Consider the following 19,037-nt stretch of genomic DNA (forward strand, 5'->3'; position numbering starts at 1 on the left):
AAAATATATTCAGTTATTACTATTAAATGCATTAATTACATTTGGTCTTTAAAAAGACTTCCATTTTTATATTCCCAGCATTCTATTACTGTTTTCTAAATCTTTTATTAAAAAAAAACAAGGACTCAAGTGAATACTGTTGCTATTTTTACCCAATTATTTTTTCTTTAATCTTAAAGCAATCAAACCAGTACTCTGCACCCTAACACAATGAACAGCACACCAAATGCCAGTCAACTTGTGGGCACAGGGAGGCTAATTACTGCTTATCTTTCCTCCAGGTATAAGACCACAATGCCTGCCAGGAAGTATCCAATGTCCCACTCCAATATCATTGCTGATAAAGTCAAATACTACTGCCACCAACTGAAAATAATAACAACTGACACTTCATTATAGTTAGTCTATGAAGGCCTAATCTTTTACAGATGAGTCAGCTGATGTAATCTGTCCAAAGCCACACAGCTTGGCATGTAGGCCAATCTTCAAAATGAGCTACATTTAAAAACTCACCTAGACCAATCATCCTGCAAAATATGAAAGGAAAACAGGGGTTTCCCTGGTGGCTCAGAGGTAAAGAATCTGCCTGCAATGCAGGAGACCCAGGTTCGATCCCTGATCCAGGCAGATCCCACATCCTGCAGAGACACTAAGCCTTGGCACCACAACTGTTGAGCCCAGGAACTGCAACTACTGAAGTTCGTGTGCCCTAGAGCCTGGACTCCGCAGCAAGAGAAACTGATACAATGAGGTACCGGAGCACCACAACTAGAGAGCAGCCCTCACAGCAACAAAGACCTGGCACAGCCAAATATACACACGCACACACACATTTATACTATATATGGGAAACAAATTCATTATTCTGATTGTATTCTGTCACATCGAGTAGAAGGCTTTTATACAGTACGTTGTTCACCTCCACTTACACTACAGTGAGAATCTTGATTTTCCATTTGCCACCTACAGAAATAATTTCTCTTCTCTTAAATAACTATGATCCTCCCTTCCGGTTCCATGTACACTTTGGGAAGGAAAAGAAAAACAGAATACACACACACATACTTTACCATACAGACTTTTAAAAACTCTCCTCTAGATAAAATATCAAGCACATATAAAGCTTCTAACCATTTACTGGTTGATAAAGATACACATTATTTTTTAAGTCAAACCAAGAGAGATTCAGTGCGTCCATAACCCAATTAAGTGCTGTATGTTGCGTACTCCATGTGGTTTATTACTTCTGATTAACTAGCAACTTCATGGCAAATAGATGGGGAAATAGTGGAAACAGTGGCTGACTTTATTTTTGAGGGCTCCAAAATCACTGCAGATGGTGATTGCAGCCATGAAATTAAACGGCGCTTACTCCCTGGAAGGAAAGTTATGACCAACCTAGACAGCATATTAAAAAGCAGAGACATTACTTTGCCAACAAAGGTCCATCTAGTCAAGGCTATGGTTTTTCCAGTAGTCATGTACGGATGTGAGAGTTGGACCATAAAAAAAGCTGAGCACCAAAGAACTGATGTTTTTGAACTGTGGTGTTGGAGAAGACTCTTGAGAGTCCCTTGGACTGTGAGGAGATCCAACCAGTCCATCCTAAAGGAGATCAGTCCTGAGTGTTCACTGGAAGGACTGATGTTGAAGCTGAAACTCCAATACTTTGGCCACTCGATGGGAAGAACTGACTCATTTGAAAAGACCCCGATGTTGGGAAAGATTGAAGGCAGGAGAAGAGGACCACAGAGGATGAGATGGTTGGATGGGACCACCGACTCAATGGACATGAGTTTGGGTAAACTCCGGGAATTGGTGATAGACAGGGAGGCCTGGTGTGCTGTGGTTCGTAAAGGGGGTCGTAAAGAGTCGGACGCGAAGAGTCAGACACGACTCAGCAGCAGCAGCAAAGAGGAGGACACGACTGAGCGACTGAACTGTATGAACCAGCAACTAATGCAAACACCTTGTACGTTTTATTAGCTGTTTGTCCCCCAATGAGACAATAAACTAGTCTTACTCACCTTCGCAGCCCCCAGACCTGCAGCTACTGCTGCTGCTGCTAAGTCGCTTCAGTCGTGTCCGACTCTGTGCGACCCCAGAGACGGCAGCCCACTAAGGCTCCCCGGTCCCTGGGATTCTCCAGGCAAGAACACTGGAGTGGGTTGCCATTTCCTTCTCCAATGCATGAAAGTGAAAAGTGAAAGTGAAGTCGCTCAGTCGTGTCCGACTCTGTGCGACCCCATGGACTGCAGCCTACCAGGCTCCTCCATCCATGGGATTTTCCAGGCAAGAGTACTGGAGTGGGGTGCCACTGCGTTCTCCGCAGACCTGCAGAGTGTATACCAAATGTGCAAACACCCCTGAATTAATGACCAAACGAATAATTTGTCCTTTTGATTATACGTTAACCCAGGTAAACCGCAAAAAAAAAAAAAACGCACAGCAAATCACATAACTATTTAGGAGGTCGAGAAACACTTTCTGGACGAATTTAAAGCAGCGATTACCCAAGGATAACTCAAGAAACATGTACAAGTCGGGGAAAAAGAGGAAAAGAGCATCTCTCTGCGCTGCAACAAAGCCTTTACCTACATTCTCGCAAATAATCCTCACAGTTCAATGAAGAATAACTATTATAAACGCTACTTTACACAGCAAACTGAAATTCAGGGAGGCTAAATGACCCAACCACAAAGCTCTAAGTGGTCTGTCACCTAAATCTGTCAGATTCGAGGGCTGTGCTCAGAGGGCCTCACTAACACCTTTCTCATACATTTGCGGAAACGAAGACATTCCCAATTGTCTAGGATAAAAGCTGCCAAAGCCTTGGTGCCACCTCCACCTCGGGGCTCCCACACGCGGACTTCCCCGCTCTCCGTCTCTCCTCAGGCGGCACGAACAGAGACCCAAACCAGCTGCTCCATCCACCCGGACTGGCAACGGGTGTGAGAAAGGAGCATGGGCGGCAGAAGCGCTGACACTCCGTCCCGCTACAGGAGCCCTTTTGCGCCAACGTTACCCGGGGAAAGAACCCAGCGCACTTACACAACTCTATCCAAAGCGTCCATCTCTACCTCAGGGGACCCGGTGAACGCACGTGTAGCGCCGGCTTACGCGATAGGGCTGTGTGTTGGCGGAAGCCGAACCGAGCTTCCGGAAACGGAAGTTGCGCGTGACGCCACTTCCTGGGGCCGAAGTGGACTCCTGGAGATGCTATCGGCTGTGGAGGAGGGACTATGTTCCCTTGGTGACAGGTTTTTGCCTGGGTTCTTTTCAGAAAGTTAACGGTCGCTTCTAGGAGCTTGATGTACACACCTATGTATGATACTGGTCAGGGTTCTTGGCCTTCCCTCAATCAATAGAAATTGGAGAGGCCAGCGAAGAAATTAAAGCAAAGTTTTTGGGGGGCTACTGCGCCTGCAGGAGCGACTAAAACCAAGTGACAGGTTCCCTTGCTTGCTGAGAAGGGGGCGGGGCAGGTGAGCTGGTTCCTTATATGGCGTGAGGACACGGTGTGTACAGGGGTGGTCTGGAGGGGTGGCTCACCTCTTAGGTGGTGTTGAGTGCACTAGCATAGTTTTGCTTCCAGCGCTAAGATAAGTGGCAGTTGGGTTGGGTGTGTGTGTGTGTGTTTAATCTTGTCCATAAGTTGCTCCAACTGCCCATGCACATAGTTTTTTTAGTTTCTTATGGTTTCTTTGTATTTTATTACTGGAGGAGAAGAGACTTTTGTCCAGGTGCAAGCATTGCAGCACTGCAGGAAAAGGTCCCAGGCCTGAGCCTGTTTCATGTGTGTATCTGGAACCAGATATCCAAGGAACAGGTGTTATTCATCTGGGAATCCCCCAGGATGCTAGAAAGGTTGATGGAATGGTAGGTACTCACATAGTCACTAAAATGATCAATGTGCAATATGCACCCTTGACAAAACAGTGAGATCAGTGAGGTAGAGTTTATAACTGCCATGGTGCCCGGCACATAAAACGTGAGGAGGAAATAACACTAAGATCCTTACTTTCCCCCAGTGTTTCAATTGTATATTTCAGGTACCATGTTAGTCCTGTAAAGTGTACAATTTCTGTGGGTTTTAGTGTATCTGCAAAGATGTACATCCACCACCACTAATTCCAAAACATTTTTATCACCCTTCTCATAACCCAGTAGCACTCCCCACTTTTCACTCTTGCCAATGCCTGGTAACCTCTAATCTATGTCTCCATAGATCTGCCTATGGAGAAAATACCACATAAACGGATTCATACAATATGTGGCCTTTTTTGTCTGGCTTATTTCACTTACTGTGTTCCCATGTGCTCATGTTTATGGTTCACATGTGTTGTAACATGTATCAGTACTTCATTCTCCGTACATTAATTTCTTTATTTAGAACTGAGTAATGGTCCATTCTGTGGATATACCATGTTTGCTTATCCACTCAAAAATTTATGTACATTTGTTTCCACTTTTATAAAGATTATACCATGTTCAAGTTATTGTGTAGACTTTTGTTTTTAATTCTCTAGAAGTAGAATTGCACATGACCACCCTGTTTGACGTTTGGAGGAACTGTTAAACTTTTCTGCCTGCACCGTTTTACATTTCTATTAACCATGTAAGAGGGCCTGGAATTGGTTTTTCTATTGCTGCTGTAACAAATTACCACAAATTTACTATCATAACACAAATGTATTATGTTAGACTTCTAGAGATGGTTGCTCCTTGGAAGAAAAACTGTGACAAACGTAGACAGCATATTAAAAAGCAGAGAAATTACTTTGCCAACAAAGGTCCATCTAGTCAAAAGCTATGGTTTTTCCAGTAGTCATGTATGAATGTGAGAAGTGGACTATAAAGAAAGCTGAGCACCCAAAAATGATGCTTTTGAACTGTGGTGTTGGAGAAGACTCTTGAGAGTCCCTTGAACAGCAAGATCAAACCAGTCAATCCTAAAGGACATCAGTCCTGAATATTCATTGGAAGGACTGATGCTGAAGCTGATGCACTCAGTGCTTTGGCCACCTGATGCAAAGAACTGAATCACTGGAAAAGACCCTGATGCTGGGAAAGATTGAAGGTGGGAAGAGAAGGGGACAACATAAGATGGGGTGGTTGGATGGCATCACCAACTTGATGCACTTTGAGTTTGAGCAAGTTCCGGGAATGGTGATGGACAGGGAAGCCTGGCATGCTGCAGTCCATGGGGTGGCAAAGAGTCAGACACTGCTGAGTGACTGAACTGAGACCTCTGGAAACCAGAAGCCTAATTTTACAGGTCTAAAATTGTCAGTGGGGCTCCATTTCCCCTAAAAACTGGAGGGAGAATCTTTACGTCTTCAGGTTATATAAGCTGTTGCATTTCTTGGTATTCCTGTATCTTAAAAAGGCATTACCTGAACTTCTGTTTCTACTGGCATAACTTATTTTTCTCTGTTACTTGTTTGACTCCCTCTTATAAAACTCTTGCAATTACATGTGACCCAATTGGATAATCCACAATTATATCCCCCATCTCAAAATCCTTAACCTAATCATATAGCAAATTCCCTTTGGCCAAGTACAGTAACATATTCACAGATCCCTGTGTGTAGAGTGTGGACATGTTTTGAGGAGAGCATTATTCTATTAACCACAGGTTCCAACTTCTCCACTTATGTCCAAAATTTGCTATTGTTCATCTTTTTTCATCAAGCCATCCTACCTAGTGGATATAAAGTGGTAGCTCATTGTGGTTTTCATTTGTATTACCCTGATGACAAGTGATTTTGATTATCTTTTCATAGGTTGATTAACCATATCTTCTTCCAGAATAATGCTCAGATCCTTTGTCTTTTTATTGAGTTGCAGTAGTTTCTCATATATTCTAATACAAGTCCCTTATCTGATGGATAATTTGCAAATATTTTCTCCAATTGAATATAGGTCTTTTTTTCTAGTGTCATTTGAATCGAAAAAGTTCAATTTTGATGAAGTCCAATGTGTCATCTTTTTCTTTTGTTGCTTCTACTTTTCATGTTTTATCTAAAGGGCCATTTCCTAATCCAACATAATAAAAGATTTATACCTATATTTTCTCCAAATAGTTTTATAACTTTAGCCCTTACATTTATTTAAGCCATTAATCCATTTTAAAAAAACAATTATATATTAAAAAATTTATTTTTATATATTTGGCTGCACCAGGTCTTAGCTGACGCACTTGGGATCTTTAGTTGCAGCATGTGGGATCCATGGCATGTGGGATCTAGTCCCCTGATCTGGGATCAAACCTGGCCCCCCTGCATTGGGAGCAGGGAGTCTCAACAACTGGATGACTAGGGAAGTCCCTGTTGGTCCATTTTGAGTAAGTCTTTGTATATAATATGAGACTGGGGAGGGGCCCCACTTCATTCTTTTGCATGTGGATATCCAGTTGTCCCAGCACCGTTTATTGAAAAGATTCTCTTTGCTTCATTGTATTGCCTTTGTTCCTTGATCTAAGATCAGTTGACTATGTCTACTTCTGGCCTCTCTATTCTGTTCCATTGACCTATCTGTCTATTCTTTCAGCAATTCCCACTGTCTCTATTACTAGTTTTTACAGTAAGTATATTTTTTAACATCGTATTGGCTATTCTGAGGGTTGGCCTCTCCGTATAAACTTTAGAGTCAGTTTGACAATATCCATAGAAAACTTGCTGTAGTTTTGTTGGGACTGCATTGAATCTATAGATCAAGCTTGGAAGAACTAGTATCTAGAAAATAGGGCCACTTTTATACACACAAGGAAAGCTGTGCACACTGCTGCTGCTAAGTCACTTCAGTTGTGTCCAACTCTGTGCAACCCCAGAGACAGCAGCCCACCAGGCTCCGCCATCTCTGGGATTCTCCAGGCAGGAACACTGGAGTGGGTTGCCATTTCCTTCTCCAATGCATGAAAGTGAAAGTGAAGCCACTCAGTCATGTCCGACTCTTAGCGACCCCATGGACTGCAGCCTACGAAGCTCCTCCCATGGGATTTTCCAGGCAAGAGTACTGGAGTGGGTTGCCATTGCCTTCTCCTGCCTGAATAAATTCTGGGATTCTGTTACAAAGAGAAAAAGGAAGACCAGATATTGGGTCAAGTAATTAGCAGTCTCTCCACATACATATGGTAGAAAAAAATGTTTCTGATTAAAGGAAAGCTGAGACTAAAGTCATATAAAAATTGGGAGGATATACATGCTTATGGTTTGGAAATGCTTTTAATCGGGGTATGTTGTTTTCCAATTAAATAGGAAAAAGTTACAAAACTTATGGAAGGAAAAATTTTCTCATCTTAGAACATTAATTTTCTAATCTGTCAAAACAAAGTTATACCTCCAACAGTTGAGAGGTGTAATTTTTTAAAATTTTTAATTGGAGGATACTTGCTTTACAACAGTGTGCTGGTTTCTGCCACACAACGTGAACCAGCCATTGGCATACACGATCCCCTCCATCTTGAGCCTCCCTCCCACTCTCCCATCCCACATCTCTAGGGCATCACAGAGCACTATGAGATATAATTAATGTGAGGTGTGTTTATACCAGCATAAACCATATAAAATGGCTGGGTTTTATAGTCAGAAACAAATATTGGCAATTTCATATAGAACAACCTGTATCAAAGTTTGGGAATAACTTACTTTAAAAAATACTAGTTAAAGCAGATGTAGCTTATCACCATAATACTTAATTTTTAATTGGAGGATAATGGCTTTACAATGTTGTATCACTGTAGTAAAATGACTGTTACAGCTGAATTCCAATCATCTTTCTTCAGTGAAAGGAGTCAAATTACAGCTGGAATATCAGGAATTGTACCTTCGCCCTTAAGCACTTCTGAATTCTTCTGTTCTCAGAATTGTAATATCGATGTTGGTAGACTGGAAGATGTCCCCCCCCCAAGTATTTTCATGCCATAATTTTCAGTTATGCCTGTTTAAATTACATGGCAAAATGGACTTTGCAGATGGAATTAAAGTTACAGACCTTAAAATAGGGAAGTCAGCCAGATGTGCCCAATGTAATCAAATAAAGACAGAAGGGTCTAACATCCATAGGATGACAGAAGTAGCAGGAGAGAGTCAAGGACTGAGAGGAACTTGACCATGGTTGGCTTTGAAGAGAAGGAGCTATGAGTCAAGGAATGCAGGCAGCCTCTGGAATATGGGAATGGCTCTTGGCCAACAGCAAGGAAATGAATGGGACCATGATCCTTCAATTGCAAAGAACTGAATTCTGTAAACAACTGAATGAGCAATGAAATGGAGTCCCCCATCCCACCTCCAGAAGAGAAGTTCTACAAATACCTTGATTTTAGCCCAGGTGAGACCCATCTCAAACAGCTGACCTACAAAACTGTGAAAGACAATACACTTCTGTAGCTTAATACGCATAAGCCATTAAATGTGGTAATTTGCAATGGCTGCAACAGAAACTTAACTTACCTTAGTAAAACCTCCATTTTAAAGGACTCATCACATAATGGTCCCTATAGTCCTTGAAACCATATTTTTTAAAACTCATATTCGGTCCTTAATGATTCTAGTATATTAAACTACATTATAACTGGAAATGCATATATAGCTAACAAAAGTAAAAACTGTGAACTACAAAGTCAATTATTTTATATAAAAATTCTATAAAAAGTTCATGACTAGTTATTATGAGAAACATTTCATCTAGGAGTGATTTCTATGGCAGTTTCTTGAGTATCCATAAAAACAGACCCTTCTGTCTCAAAAGAAGGGATATCAATAAGAGGACCAGAATCCTCTATTTCCAAGTTCGGTGGTTTCTCCTGTTCAAAACTCAGGTTTGAATTGTCTTTCATTTGAGTCTCATGCTCTTCCAACTCCAAAGATTTATCTGGGTCTGGAGCTACAGCTTCATCCTCTTCATGTTGATGCAGAAAATTACAAATCATGTTGGGTCTATAGGAGAAATCATTCTCCTTAATTTGCAGCCATTCCACACCACCTAATAGGGGAGGGTGTGGGTGGGGTGAGAAACCAAGAAATACGAAAAAGGAATTTTAGTTACTTACAAATATTTTTAATTTAAATGTTCTTATGAATATTTGTCAAAATAAAACTCCAACTTAAAGAAAGGAACATGGTGCCTGAACCAACTGATAACAAATGTGTAATTTTCATCTTACATGAAGACCTTGGAAAGCCTATAAGGTATGCATTATCAAAATCACTACTATTCTAAGCCCTTTCTCCAGAGTCCAGTTCCCAGCTCATTCTGAGAGATAACTGATCTTCCACTGCCATCTCTTGTCTAGAAGAAAATTGTCACTTCCCTACAATTTTCTTCTTATTCAGTCAGCTTTCAAATACGGTGGATGATACCACTCTATCATCTTCCAAGTCAACATTTATGTGTCATTTTAAATTGAAGAATCCAACTGTGAAATAAGACACCTCTCCAAAAAAAATCCTTGAAAAAAATTTTTGTTCCTTTTCATCAGATCAGATCAGATCAGATCAGTTGCTCAGTCGTGTCCGACTCTTTGCGACCCCATGAATCGCAGCACGCCAGGCCTCCCTGTCCATCACCAATCCCTCAATGAACGCCCATAATCAAGAATTGCTTCAATAATGCTAGCCATTTTTTTCTCTTATCCTTTTGACCCTTTCAGAAAGCCAAGTATTTTCATAGATATTTAATTCCTATAACCCCAAGGTGTTTACTGTCATTGTCAAAGTTCCATTAGGTATCTGTAAGATGCTTACTCCTTGGAAGGAAAGTTATGACCAACCTAGAGAGCATATTAAAAAGCAGAGACATTACTTTGCCAACAAAGGTCCATCTAGTCAAGGCTATGGTTTTTCCAGTGGTCATGTATGGACGTGAGCGTTGGACTGTGAAGAAAGCTGAGTGCTGAAGAACTGATGCTTTTGAACTGTGGTGTTAGAGAAGACTCTTGAGAGTCCCTTGGACTTCAAGGAGATCCAACCAGTCCATTCTGAAGGAGATCAGCCCTGGGATTCCATTGGAAGGAATGATACTAAAGCTGAAACTCCAGTACTTTGGCCACCTCATGTGAAGAGATGACTCATTGGAAAACACTCTGATGCTGGGAGGGATTGGGGGCAGGAGGAGAAGGGGACGACAGAGGATGAGATGGCTGGATGGCATCACTGACTCGATGGACGTGAGTCTCAGTGAACTCTGGGAGTTGGTGATGGACAGGGAGGCCTGGCATACTGCGATTCATGGGGTCGAAAAGAGTTGGACACGACTGAGCGACTGAACTGAACGGAACTGAAGATATCCCAACCTATCTTGTCACCCTGTTTGAGCATCCATCTGTCCTATACCCCACCATAAACTAACTCTTCTGAAGCTGTTTGCTGAAACATCCTTACTGTTGATCCCCTATTTTTTCTCTATAAAGTCTCCCTCTTTCAAAACTCGATTAGTCCTTTCCCTCCAGCTCAGCTTCAACTACTGACTTCTGTTTTTAAAAAAACCTGTATTTTTTGCTTGCAATAACATTATTCTAAACATATAGAATAACATTATTCTAGGGTGGGAAGATTTGGGAGAATGGCATTGAAACATGTAAAATATCATGTATGAAACGAGATGCCAGTCCAGGTTCAATGCACAATACTGGATGCTTGGGGCTAGTGCACTGGGACGACCCAGAGGGATGGTATGGGGAGGAGGAGGGAGGAGGGTTCAGGATGGGGAGCACATGTATACCTGTGATGGATTCATTTTGATATTTGGCAAAACTAATACATTTATGTAAAGTTTAAAAAAAAAAAAAAAGAATAACATTTTTCTTAAAAAAAAAATTTTTTTAGTCACCAAGTTCAAAACCTTAAAGCCACCCTAAAGCCTACTCTGTTATTTAGCATAATACTTGGCACATAACAGATACTTAAAATAAGTTGAGTGAAATGGGTGTCGAATCGTAGACATCCATGTCTGTCTAAATGTGATTTACTTTAGAGTACAAGCTCCTAGAAAATAAGGACCACACCGTGTTCTGCTGACATCCAAGATGGTCCCCAGTGATCCTCACCTACCTGACACGCATGCCCCTGTGTCGTCCCCTCCCACACAGAATAGGATATAAAAGAAACGACAGAATGTGACTTCTAAGGCTAGTTCATAAAAGACATTGTGGCTTCTTTGTTCTTAAAAATCACTTGGTCTGGGAAAGCCAGCTGCTGTGTCAAAAGGGCACTCAAAATAGTAGTGTGAGGAGGGCAAGGCAGTGACGCCTCCAGCACAAATGCACCAGCCATGTGAGTGAGCCATCCTACAGCTAGATTTTTCCAGCCCTACTCAAGTCTCCAGATGACTATAGCCCAGTCAACAAAATGACTGCAACCTCATGAGAGACCCAAGCCAGACTACCTAGCTAATAAGCTGTTTCCAATTCCTGATTCATAGAAACCATGGGAGACAGTGCTTCTGTTGCCGTTGTTTTAAGCCATTAAGTTTAGGGGCCACTTTTTATGCAGCAATAGATAACCAGTACAGCCTTGAATAGTTGGTTGCTAATTTATTTGATTAAAATACACCCAAATTTTGCACTTCCCTGGTGGCACAGTGGATAAGAATCTGCCTGCCAATGCAGGGGACACAGGTTCTATCCCTGGTTTGGGAAGATTCCATATGCTGTGGGAGCAACTAAGCCCATAAGCCACAACTACTGAGTCTGCTGCAACTCCTAAAGCCCATGTGCCTAGAGCCTGTGCTCCACAAGAGAAGCCACAGTGATGAAAAGCCTGTGTATTGCAAAAAAGAGTAGCCCTGCTTGCTGCAACTACAGAAAACCCATACAAAGCTAATGAATAAATAAAAAGATGCATCCAGATTCTCCCAAAGATCTATTAGATTATTAAGACTAGAGCAAATTCTGTAACTTCCTTTAAGAAGAATATTTAAATGATAGTTAAGCAATTTGATATGTATCTGCCTTTCAAGTTCATTCTAGAACTTCAAGTGCCTCCTTCCTATTATTTTCAAAGTGTCTAAAAGAAAGGATAGTTGTGGAATATGTAAGAACAAAGATTTGTTATATAGTTACGTGTAGCTGGTATAAATTTCTAGATGATGAATGTACCTTCAAATATTTATTCTTTAAAATAAAATAAATCAAGCCATGAATATTCATCATTAGTGTCTTATTTACTAGTGTTTCAAATATGTCTTTGAGCAATAAGCCTTGTTTTTGGTGGACAAACACATTTATTTTGACCGTGTCCCACATTCCCTAGGGCAACAGAAAGAGGTTGGTGTGGTGAGTAATGGGCTTTTAAGCCATCAAGTGGTTATCTGTCCATCTCCACAAACATGTGCCCGCTACAGGTGCAAGAAACACCCATAAAGTCTCTAGTGTTGGATGACTAGCAACTGGAGAAGGCTAACTGGGTGTTTATTAAGAACTAGACTTCAGATTAACAACTGTGGTCTTAGAGTCCCTCCCTCACATACAAAGCCAGCTTCTTCCAGGCGTGAGCATCTTGGGGAAGGTTACTGCATCTCCCCAAAGCTCAGGAGATGCTGTGGGGGTCAAGAACTGCTACCATCATATCTTCTGCACTTACAAAGAAGTTTTAATGGTGGGGAGAGGAGTGGCTGCTGAATTCCTTGGGGTTGAAATCATGTCACATTGCTTGACAAACTCCTCACAATCGTTTCCAGCGCAAACCAGATAAAAATTTGTCATATGTCTCCAGTGCCCCCAGCTATATGAGAATTCAACTAAATTTTAAAATCTATCTTTGGTACTTTTTATGGAGCGCTCTCAATTTTCACATACTTAACCTATGACACATAGTCATTATTCTGAAGTACAAAGAACATCCTGGCAACAATGTGTCATAAAGCCAATACTGAATCATCTATTTTCAGAGAAATAAGTGAACTAACCTATGTTTTCTTCTCCTTCCTTTTTTTCTGTCAGAAGAGTCCTTGTCATGCTGAGCTTCTTCATTGTGTGGCATTTATATTTTAGCACAGTTTTATTACTGCCTTCTGCATCCACTAAAATACAAAATGAACACTATTATACTGCTTGATGCCTTCAAATAATCATGTTAAGTAAGCCTCGATGGTTCCAGTTTAGAGAGCTAAACTACTTCCTATCAAGATAATGCAGTTCAGTTCAAGATTTAACTCATTCCTCCTGCTCCAGCCACAGAGAAGTAACAGATTAAACACGTAAGAACTGAAGATACAAGTGAACTCAAAGACAACACTAATTTGTCTTTGGGTTTCTGTCCCAAAGTTAGAGTAACGCTACAGGTCTATTAGGTGCCAGCCCTGAAGTGGGAAAGCGGGGCCAGGAATTTGGGTTCATTGGGTAATGAGATCTAAAATTCTGTCGCTCAAAATGAAGCACCAAAGTCAGACACTACTTGAAGCCAGACTGGAGTGAGAACATACCCAATCAGGAGAGAAAGCTGAGGAAAAAAATTACTGTCCACCTGCTGCTTGGGGTCACAGCTTTATAAAAACTGTGGGTGTAGGCGGGAATGACGGATGAGACTCTATGCTAAGGATGTGAAGCACACTGAAATCCTGCAGAGCCTGCCACTGTGTGACTGACTGATACTACACTTCAGAAAGCAACACAGTGGTATCTATTAAGTTGACCCATGTGAAACTGGCACTATTCAGCCCAAATGTTAATTTCATATGGTTGAATCTAGTACACACACTCATCAATCTAACAGTTCCATTTCCAAGTGTATACCCAAGAGACATTTTTACATATATGCACAAGACATTTTTGTGGTGAGTAAATAAGCATAATTAAGAAAACAGGCTCTGGAGCAGACCATCTTAGTTCCAATACTGGTTCTGCTTCTATCCTGGCTCTGCTTCTAGGTCTATGACCCTGAGAATGTCTTTCTCTCTCTGTGCTTCAGTTTCTTCAAATATAAAATGAAGATAACAATGCCCTCTACCTCATAGACTTGTGGTGAGGATTCAGTACATTTATACATGGAACACTTAGAACAGTGCCTGACATACAGAAAGCACTCAATAAATTTTAGTAGTTATTAATAAAAATGGAAGCAACCAACATGTCCATTAATTGGAGAAAAAACTGCGGTACAGTCACAAATAGCAACAGGGAAAACATTTATATATATATATAAGCATGTAAAAAACTTCAAAACATATCTCTAATTGAAAAAAGATATAGAATGATACATTTATCATATGCTACAATTTATATATTAAGTGCGAAAGTATCCAGAAAGTGCTATTTATTGTCTGCTGATACATACATATGTAATATAAAATCAAGTGTAAGAAAGAAACACCAAATTCAAGAGAGTGATCACCTCTGAAGACAAGTGATTACCTCTGAAGACAGAAGGGAGTAATTTTGGAGAGGGATACACAAGGGGCTTCAAATGCATCTGGAATGTTTTTACCTACCTAGCCAAAAGGGAGAATTTGACACAGGTAGACAGTGGGTACATGAGATGTTTAACTTTAATATCCATCATATACAAGTATGTTTGAAATATTTCATAACAAAAAGAGTTGAGTCAGCATAGCAATCACTTACCATATTCAACATTTTCTTCAAATATAACACAGGTCCCAACAGTGTCTGCAGAAAAACATTAAGGCAACTTGTTGAAATAGCTACTTTCTCCAAAAGGCATATAAAAAAGGGAATTTCATCTCTCTGACATCCTCCTACCTTCATACTCTCCAGCAAAGACATAGCTGTCCACTTGCAGAATGGGTCTTTCAGTATCAATTCCCTACAACAGAATATCAGATCAGATCAGTCGCTCAGTCGTGTCTGACTCTTTGCGACCCCATGAATCGCAGCACGCCAGGCCTCCCTGTCCATCACCAACTCCCAGAATAGGACTACTAAAAAAATCATTAGTAAAAACAGCCTTGGGAGTGGGGGAAATGGGTGAAGAGGGGCTCAAATGATACCAACTTCCAGTCATAAATAAGTCCTGGGATGTTTAAGAACATCACGGTGACTACAGATAATACTGTACTTTATATCTGAAAGTTGCTAAGACAGTAAATCTTCAAAGTCATTGCCAGAAGAAAAAAAAAATTTGTAATTATATGTGTAGTGATGGGGGTTAATCAGACATTGCAGTGATTAATTCACAATACAGACAAATACTGAAAATGTTGTACAGCTAAAACTAATATAATTTTTTAAAAAAAATTGTTGTTGTTCAATCCTTCAGTCATGTCTGACTCTTTGCGACCCCATGGAGTGCAGCACGCCAGGCTTCCCTGTCTTTCAGCATCTCCCTGAGTTTATTCAAACTCATGTCCATTGAGTCGGTGATGCCATCCAACTATCTCGTCCTCTGTAATCTCCTTCTCCTCCTGCCTTCAATCTTTTCCAGCATCAGAAAAAGTCAGCTCTTCACATCAAGTGGACAAAGTATTGGAGCTTCAGCATCAGTCCTTCCAGTGAATATTCAGGATTGATTTCCTTTAGGATCAACTGGTTTGATCTCATTGCTGTCCAAGAGACTTTCAAGAGTCTTCTCCAGCACCACAGTTTGAAGGCTCAATTCTTCAGCACTCAGCCTTTTTTACTGTCCATCTCTCACATCTGTACATGACTACTGGAAAAACCGTAGCTTTGACTAGATGGACCTTGGAAGGCAAAGTGATGTCTCTGCTTTTTAATATGCTGTCTAGGTTGGTCATAGCTTTTCTTCCAAGGAGCAAGCGTCTTTTAATTTTGCGGCTGCAGTCACCAGCTGCAGTGATTTTGGAGCCCAAGGAAATAAAGTCTGTCACTGTTTTCACTGTTTTCCCATCTATTTGCCATGAAGTGATGGGACCAGATGCCATGATCTTAGTTTTTTGAATGTTGAGTTTTAAGCCTGCCTTTTCACTCTCCTCTTTTACTTTCATCAAGAAGCTTTTTAGTTCTTCTTCACTTTCTGCCATAAGGGTGGTGTCATCTGTGTATCTGAGGGTATTGATATTTCTCCCAGCAATCTTGATTCCAGCTTCTGCTCTATCCAGCCCAGCATTTCACATGATATACTTTGCATATAAGTTAAATAAGCAGGGTGACAATATACAACCTTGACGTACTCCTTTCCCAATTTGGTTGCAAACTGTTGCTTCTTGACCTGCATACAGGTTTCTAAGGACGCAGGTAAGGTGGTCTGGTATTCCCATCTCTTGAAGAATTTTCCATAGCTTGTTGTGATCCACACAATCAAAGGCTTTAGCATAGTCAATGAAGCAGAAGTAGATGCTTTTCTGGAATTCTCTCGCTTTTCCTATGATCCAACGGATGTTGGCAATTTGATCTTTGGTTCCTCTTCCTTTTCTAAATCCAGCTTGTACATCTGGAAATTTGCGGTTCACATACTGTTGAAGCCTAGCTTGAAGGATTTTGAGCATTACTTTGCTAGCATATGAAATGAGTAAAACTGTGTGGTAATTGGCACATTCTTTGGCACTGTATTTCTTTGGGATTGGAATGAAAGCTGACCTTTTCCAGGTCAGTTTTATAAAAAATATTTTTTATAAAAATTATTATTATAAAAACATAATTATTTATGTTTGGCTGTGCTGGGTCTTCGGTGCTGTGTGGGCTTTTCTCTATTGCAGTGAGCTGGGGCTACTCTCTAATCACAGTGCTCCGGCCTCTCACTGCAGTGGCTTCTCTTGTTGCACAGCATGGGCTCTATGGCACTCGGGCTTCAGGAGCTGTGGCTGGAGGGCTCTAAGCACTGGGCTCAGTAGTTGTGGCGCAGGGGGCTTAGTTGCTCTGAGGCATGTGGGATCTTCCTGGATCAAGGATCAAACTCTGGTCTCCTACATTGGCAGGTGGATTCTTCACTACTGAGCCACCAGGGAAATCTAGTATAATATTATATGTCAATTATTTCTCAATTTAAAAAAGAAAAGAAGGATTTCCCTGGTGGTCCAGTGGTTAAAACTCACTGCAGGGGGCACAGGTTAGATCCCTGGTCTGGAAACGAAGATCCCACCTGCCTGGAGTGGGCACAGTAGTTGCAGCCCAGAGGCTCTTTAATTGTGTCCTGTGGGCTTCAGTGGTCGTGGCACTGAGACTTAGCTGCCCCAGGGCATGTGGGATCTTAGTTCCCCTCACCAAGAATTGTACCCCTGACCCCTGCATCGCAAGGCAGATTCTTAACCAGGGAGGTCCAAAAACAGTGTATTTTTTTTTTCAAAATTTAATCTTCCATTTCAAAATGCACCCCCTGCCCCAATCGTTACTCTCTCCAGCCACACACGCAGACATCAGGCATAGTTGTTGATGCTGTCAACTACAAACTGGCACTTGCCAAGAGCACTGCCAATGACTGAACAACAAGGGCATCTGCCACCTGCCCCTGTGGAGACGGAACCCTGTGCTGCTGCAGCTGCTGGCCTTCAGCACCCCCTGAGAGTTCAGGGTGGAGTGAGCCACTGTGTGCTCCAGGGAATCTGGGGGGACAGATCTTTAGATAGATCTTTTCAGGAACTGATTTTATGATCTTAACCCTTGCATCTCCTCATACCTAGAAAAGCACTAAATCCCTTCATGGGGACATCAAATCCTTGTGACTAGTAGAAAACCTTTTGTAATATGAGTGCTTAATGGTACTGAACTCCCCCTTCACCAAAATCTTATATATGGACCCTTCCCCACTGTCTCTTTGGAGCAGTCTCTCAGAACTATCAGAGGTGCTGCCTCCCTGGCTGCAGTTCTCAGTTTGCCCCAAATAAAACTTAACTCTCAAGCTGTGCATCTTTTTTTAGTCGACAATGCTGTAGAAGTTGGGGATTAGTTTTCTCCTGGCTGCTCCCAGAGCTCCCTGTACTGTGACTGTCTCCAACAGTTCACTACTTTGTACACCTGGAATTAATCTATTTTAAGGGGATGCTTTTGAACTGTGATGTTGGAGAAGACTCTGGAGAGTCCCTCAGACAGCAAGAAGATCCAACCAGTCCATCCTAAAGGAACTCAGTCCTGAATATTCATTGGAAAGACTGATGCTGAAGCTGAAACTCCAATACTTTGGCCACCTGATGCGAAGAACTGACTCATTTGAAAAGACCCTGATGCTGGGAAAGACTGAAGGCAGGCGGAGAAAGGGACGACAGAGGATGAGATGGTTGGATGGCATCACCGCAATGGACATGAGTTTGAGTAAGCTTTGGGAGCTGGCGATGGACAGGGAAGCCTGGCGTGCTGCAGTCCATGGGGTCGCAAAAAACACGACTGAGCGACTTAACTGAACTAAAGGGGATGGGTATGTCACCATTCATTCTTGTTTTAGATTTAAGAAAACCTACAACAACCCACCAATTCTACAAGACTCACCAAAATCTTGCATTTATTTTCACATTTTGAGAGCAAGTCTGAATCAAGAATTCCTGATAATTCCACCATAACCAGCTGCTCCTGGTGGAAGAAAGAAGGGTTAACGCGTTAGCCTGTGAGAGTGCAGGAAGAGGCAGGCTAAGGAGAAAAGCCAAACACACACCCGAAGTGAAACGACTCCACTTTTGTGAAAACTAGGTCCTGCTTTCAAGGAGAGGAAGCGCGCTCCGTTAACGAAGGTAACCTCCCTCCTTCCACCTAGAACTTCCGTGTGGCCCGTAAGGCTATGGGCAGCTGCCTGCCGCCCCGCGCGCTCAGGGGCACAATCCCGCCAGGCGCCTCGAGGCCGCGCGCCGACTCCCTGCCCCGCACACAGCCACTTCCACCCCCGCCACCACCGCGCGGGCTTCTGCCGTGGCACTCACTGTTTCCTCCTCCTCCTCCTCTTCCTCCTCTTCGTCCCAGTCCACCCAACTCGGCTCCTTGGCAGCTGCCGCCATGCCGCCGCTCCTCGGCGCCGCCAGCGAACCGTGGGCCCCGCCCGCCGGGGCCGCCATCTTGAGTAAGGGCAGCAGCTCCCGCCCCGCAGCGGCTCCGGCTGCGGCCCGCCGCTCCTGCCAGCACGCGAGATGGCGGCTCCCGGGCCCACGTGGAGCTCCTTGTTCCTCTCCGAGAGCTGGAGCCAGGACCCTGGCTTCGGTCG

At 42.3% G+C, this 19,037-nt stretch overlaps 2 protein-coding genes and 1 long non-coding RNA gene across 9 annotated transcripts in view; 1 reads left to right on the forward strand and 2 right to left on the reverse strand.

Moving 5' to 3' along the window:
* The window catches only part of RPF2 (ribosome production factor 2 homolog), a 37,811-nt gene extending 34,337 nt beyond the window's left edge, over positions 1-3,474 (reverse strand). Inside the window, exon 1 of one of the 5 annotated variants that reach the window (XM_086317326.1) lies at positions 3,052-3,474. In XM_086317326.1, the coding sequence (XP_086173452.1) occupies positions 3,052-3,074 (23 nt within the window). In that variant the 5' untranslated portion in view covers positions 3,075-3,474. The remainder of the gene's footprint in view (positions 1-3,051) is intronic. The other 4 variants (XM_086317329.1, XM_086317328.1, XM_086317327.1 and 1 more) reach the window with 4 other exon arrangements.
* A 4,202-nt stretch (positions 3,475-7,676) lies between these two features.
* On the reverse strand, positions 7,677-18,904 carry GTF3C6 (general transcription factor IIIC subunit 6). Of its 2 annotated transcripts, XM_086317331.1 has the most exons (6): positions 18,760-18,904; positions 18,335-18,415; positions 14,699-14,762; positions 14,561-14,605; positions 12,907-13,020; positions 7,677-8,985 (listed from the first exon to the last, which is right to left on the reverse strand). In XM_086317331.1, the coding sequence occupies exons 1-6, from the start codon at positions 18,889-18,891 to the stop codon at positions 8,684-8,686; spliced, it is 738 nt and encodes a 245-aa protein (XP_086173457.1). In that variant the 5' UTR covers positions 18,892-18,904; the 3' UTR covers positions 7,677-8,683. The 2 variants fall into 2 exon arrangements, with proteins under 2 accessions (XP_086173457.1, XP_086173458.1); XM_086317332.1 differs by lacking the exon at positions 12,907-13,020.
* Positions 18,468-19,037, forward strand: part of LOC147365838 (uncharacterized) — an 85,709-nt gene continuing 85,139 nt past the window's right edge. The window contains exon 1 of one of the 2 annotated variants that reach the window (XR_015132894.1): positions 18,468-18,573. This is a non-coding gene — a long non-coding RNA (uncharacterized LOC147365838). The remainder of the gene's footprint in view (positions 18,574-19,037) is intronic. The other variant, XR_015132893.1, reaches the window with a different exon arrangement.

Source organism: Bos grunniens, chromosome 9 (genome assembly GCF_055505025.1).
Source record: "Bos grunniens cultivar Pamir isolate PY7600 chromosome 9, Bosgru_T2T1.0, whole genome shotgun sequence".
NCBI classification, from domain to species: Eukaryota; Metazoa; Chordata; class Mammalia; order Artiodactyla; family Bovidae; genus Bos; species Bos grunniens.

Excerpts from the sequence above, each read along its gene's own strand:
- GTF3C6 (XM_086317331.1), bottom strand. The coding sequence starts at position 18,891 with ATGGCGGCCCCGGCGGGCGGGGCCCACGGTTCGCTGGCGGCGCCGAGG. Across the intron at positions 13,021-14,560 it reads TGAAGAAAATGTTGAATATG|TGGATGCAGAAGGCAGTAAT; the intron begins GTAAGTGATTGC and ends TTTGTATTTTAG. Across the intron at positions 8,986-12,906 it reads GGAAGGAGAAGAAAACATAG|GTGGTGTGGAATGGCTGCAA; the intron begins GTTAGTTCACTT and ends CTCCCCTATTAG.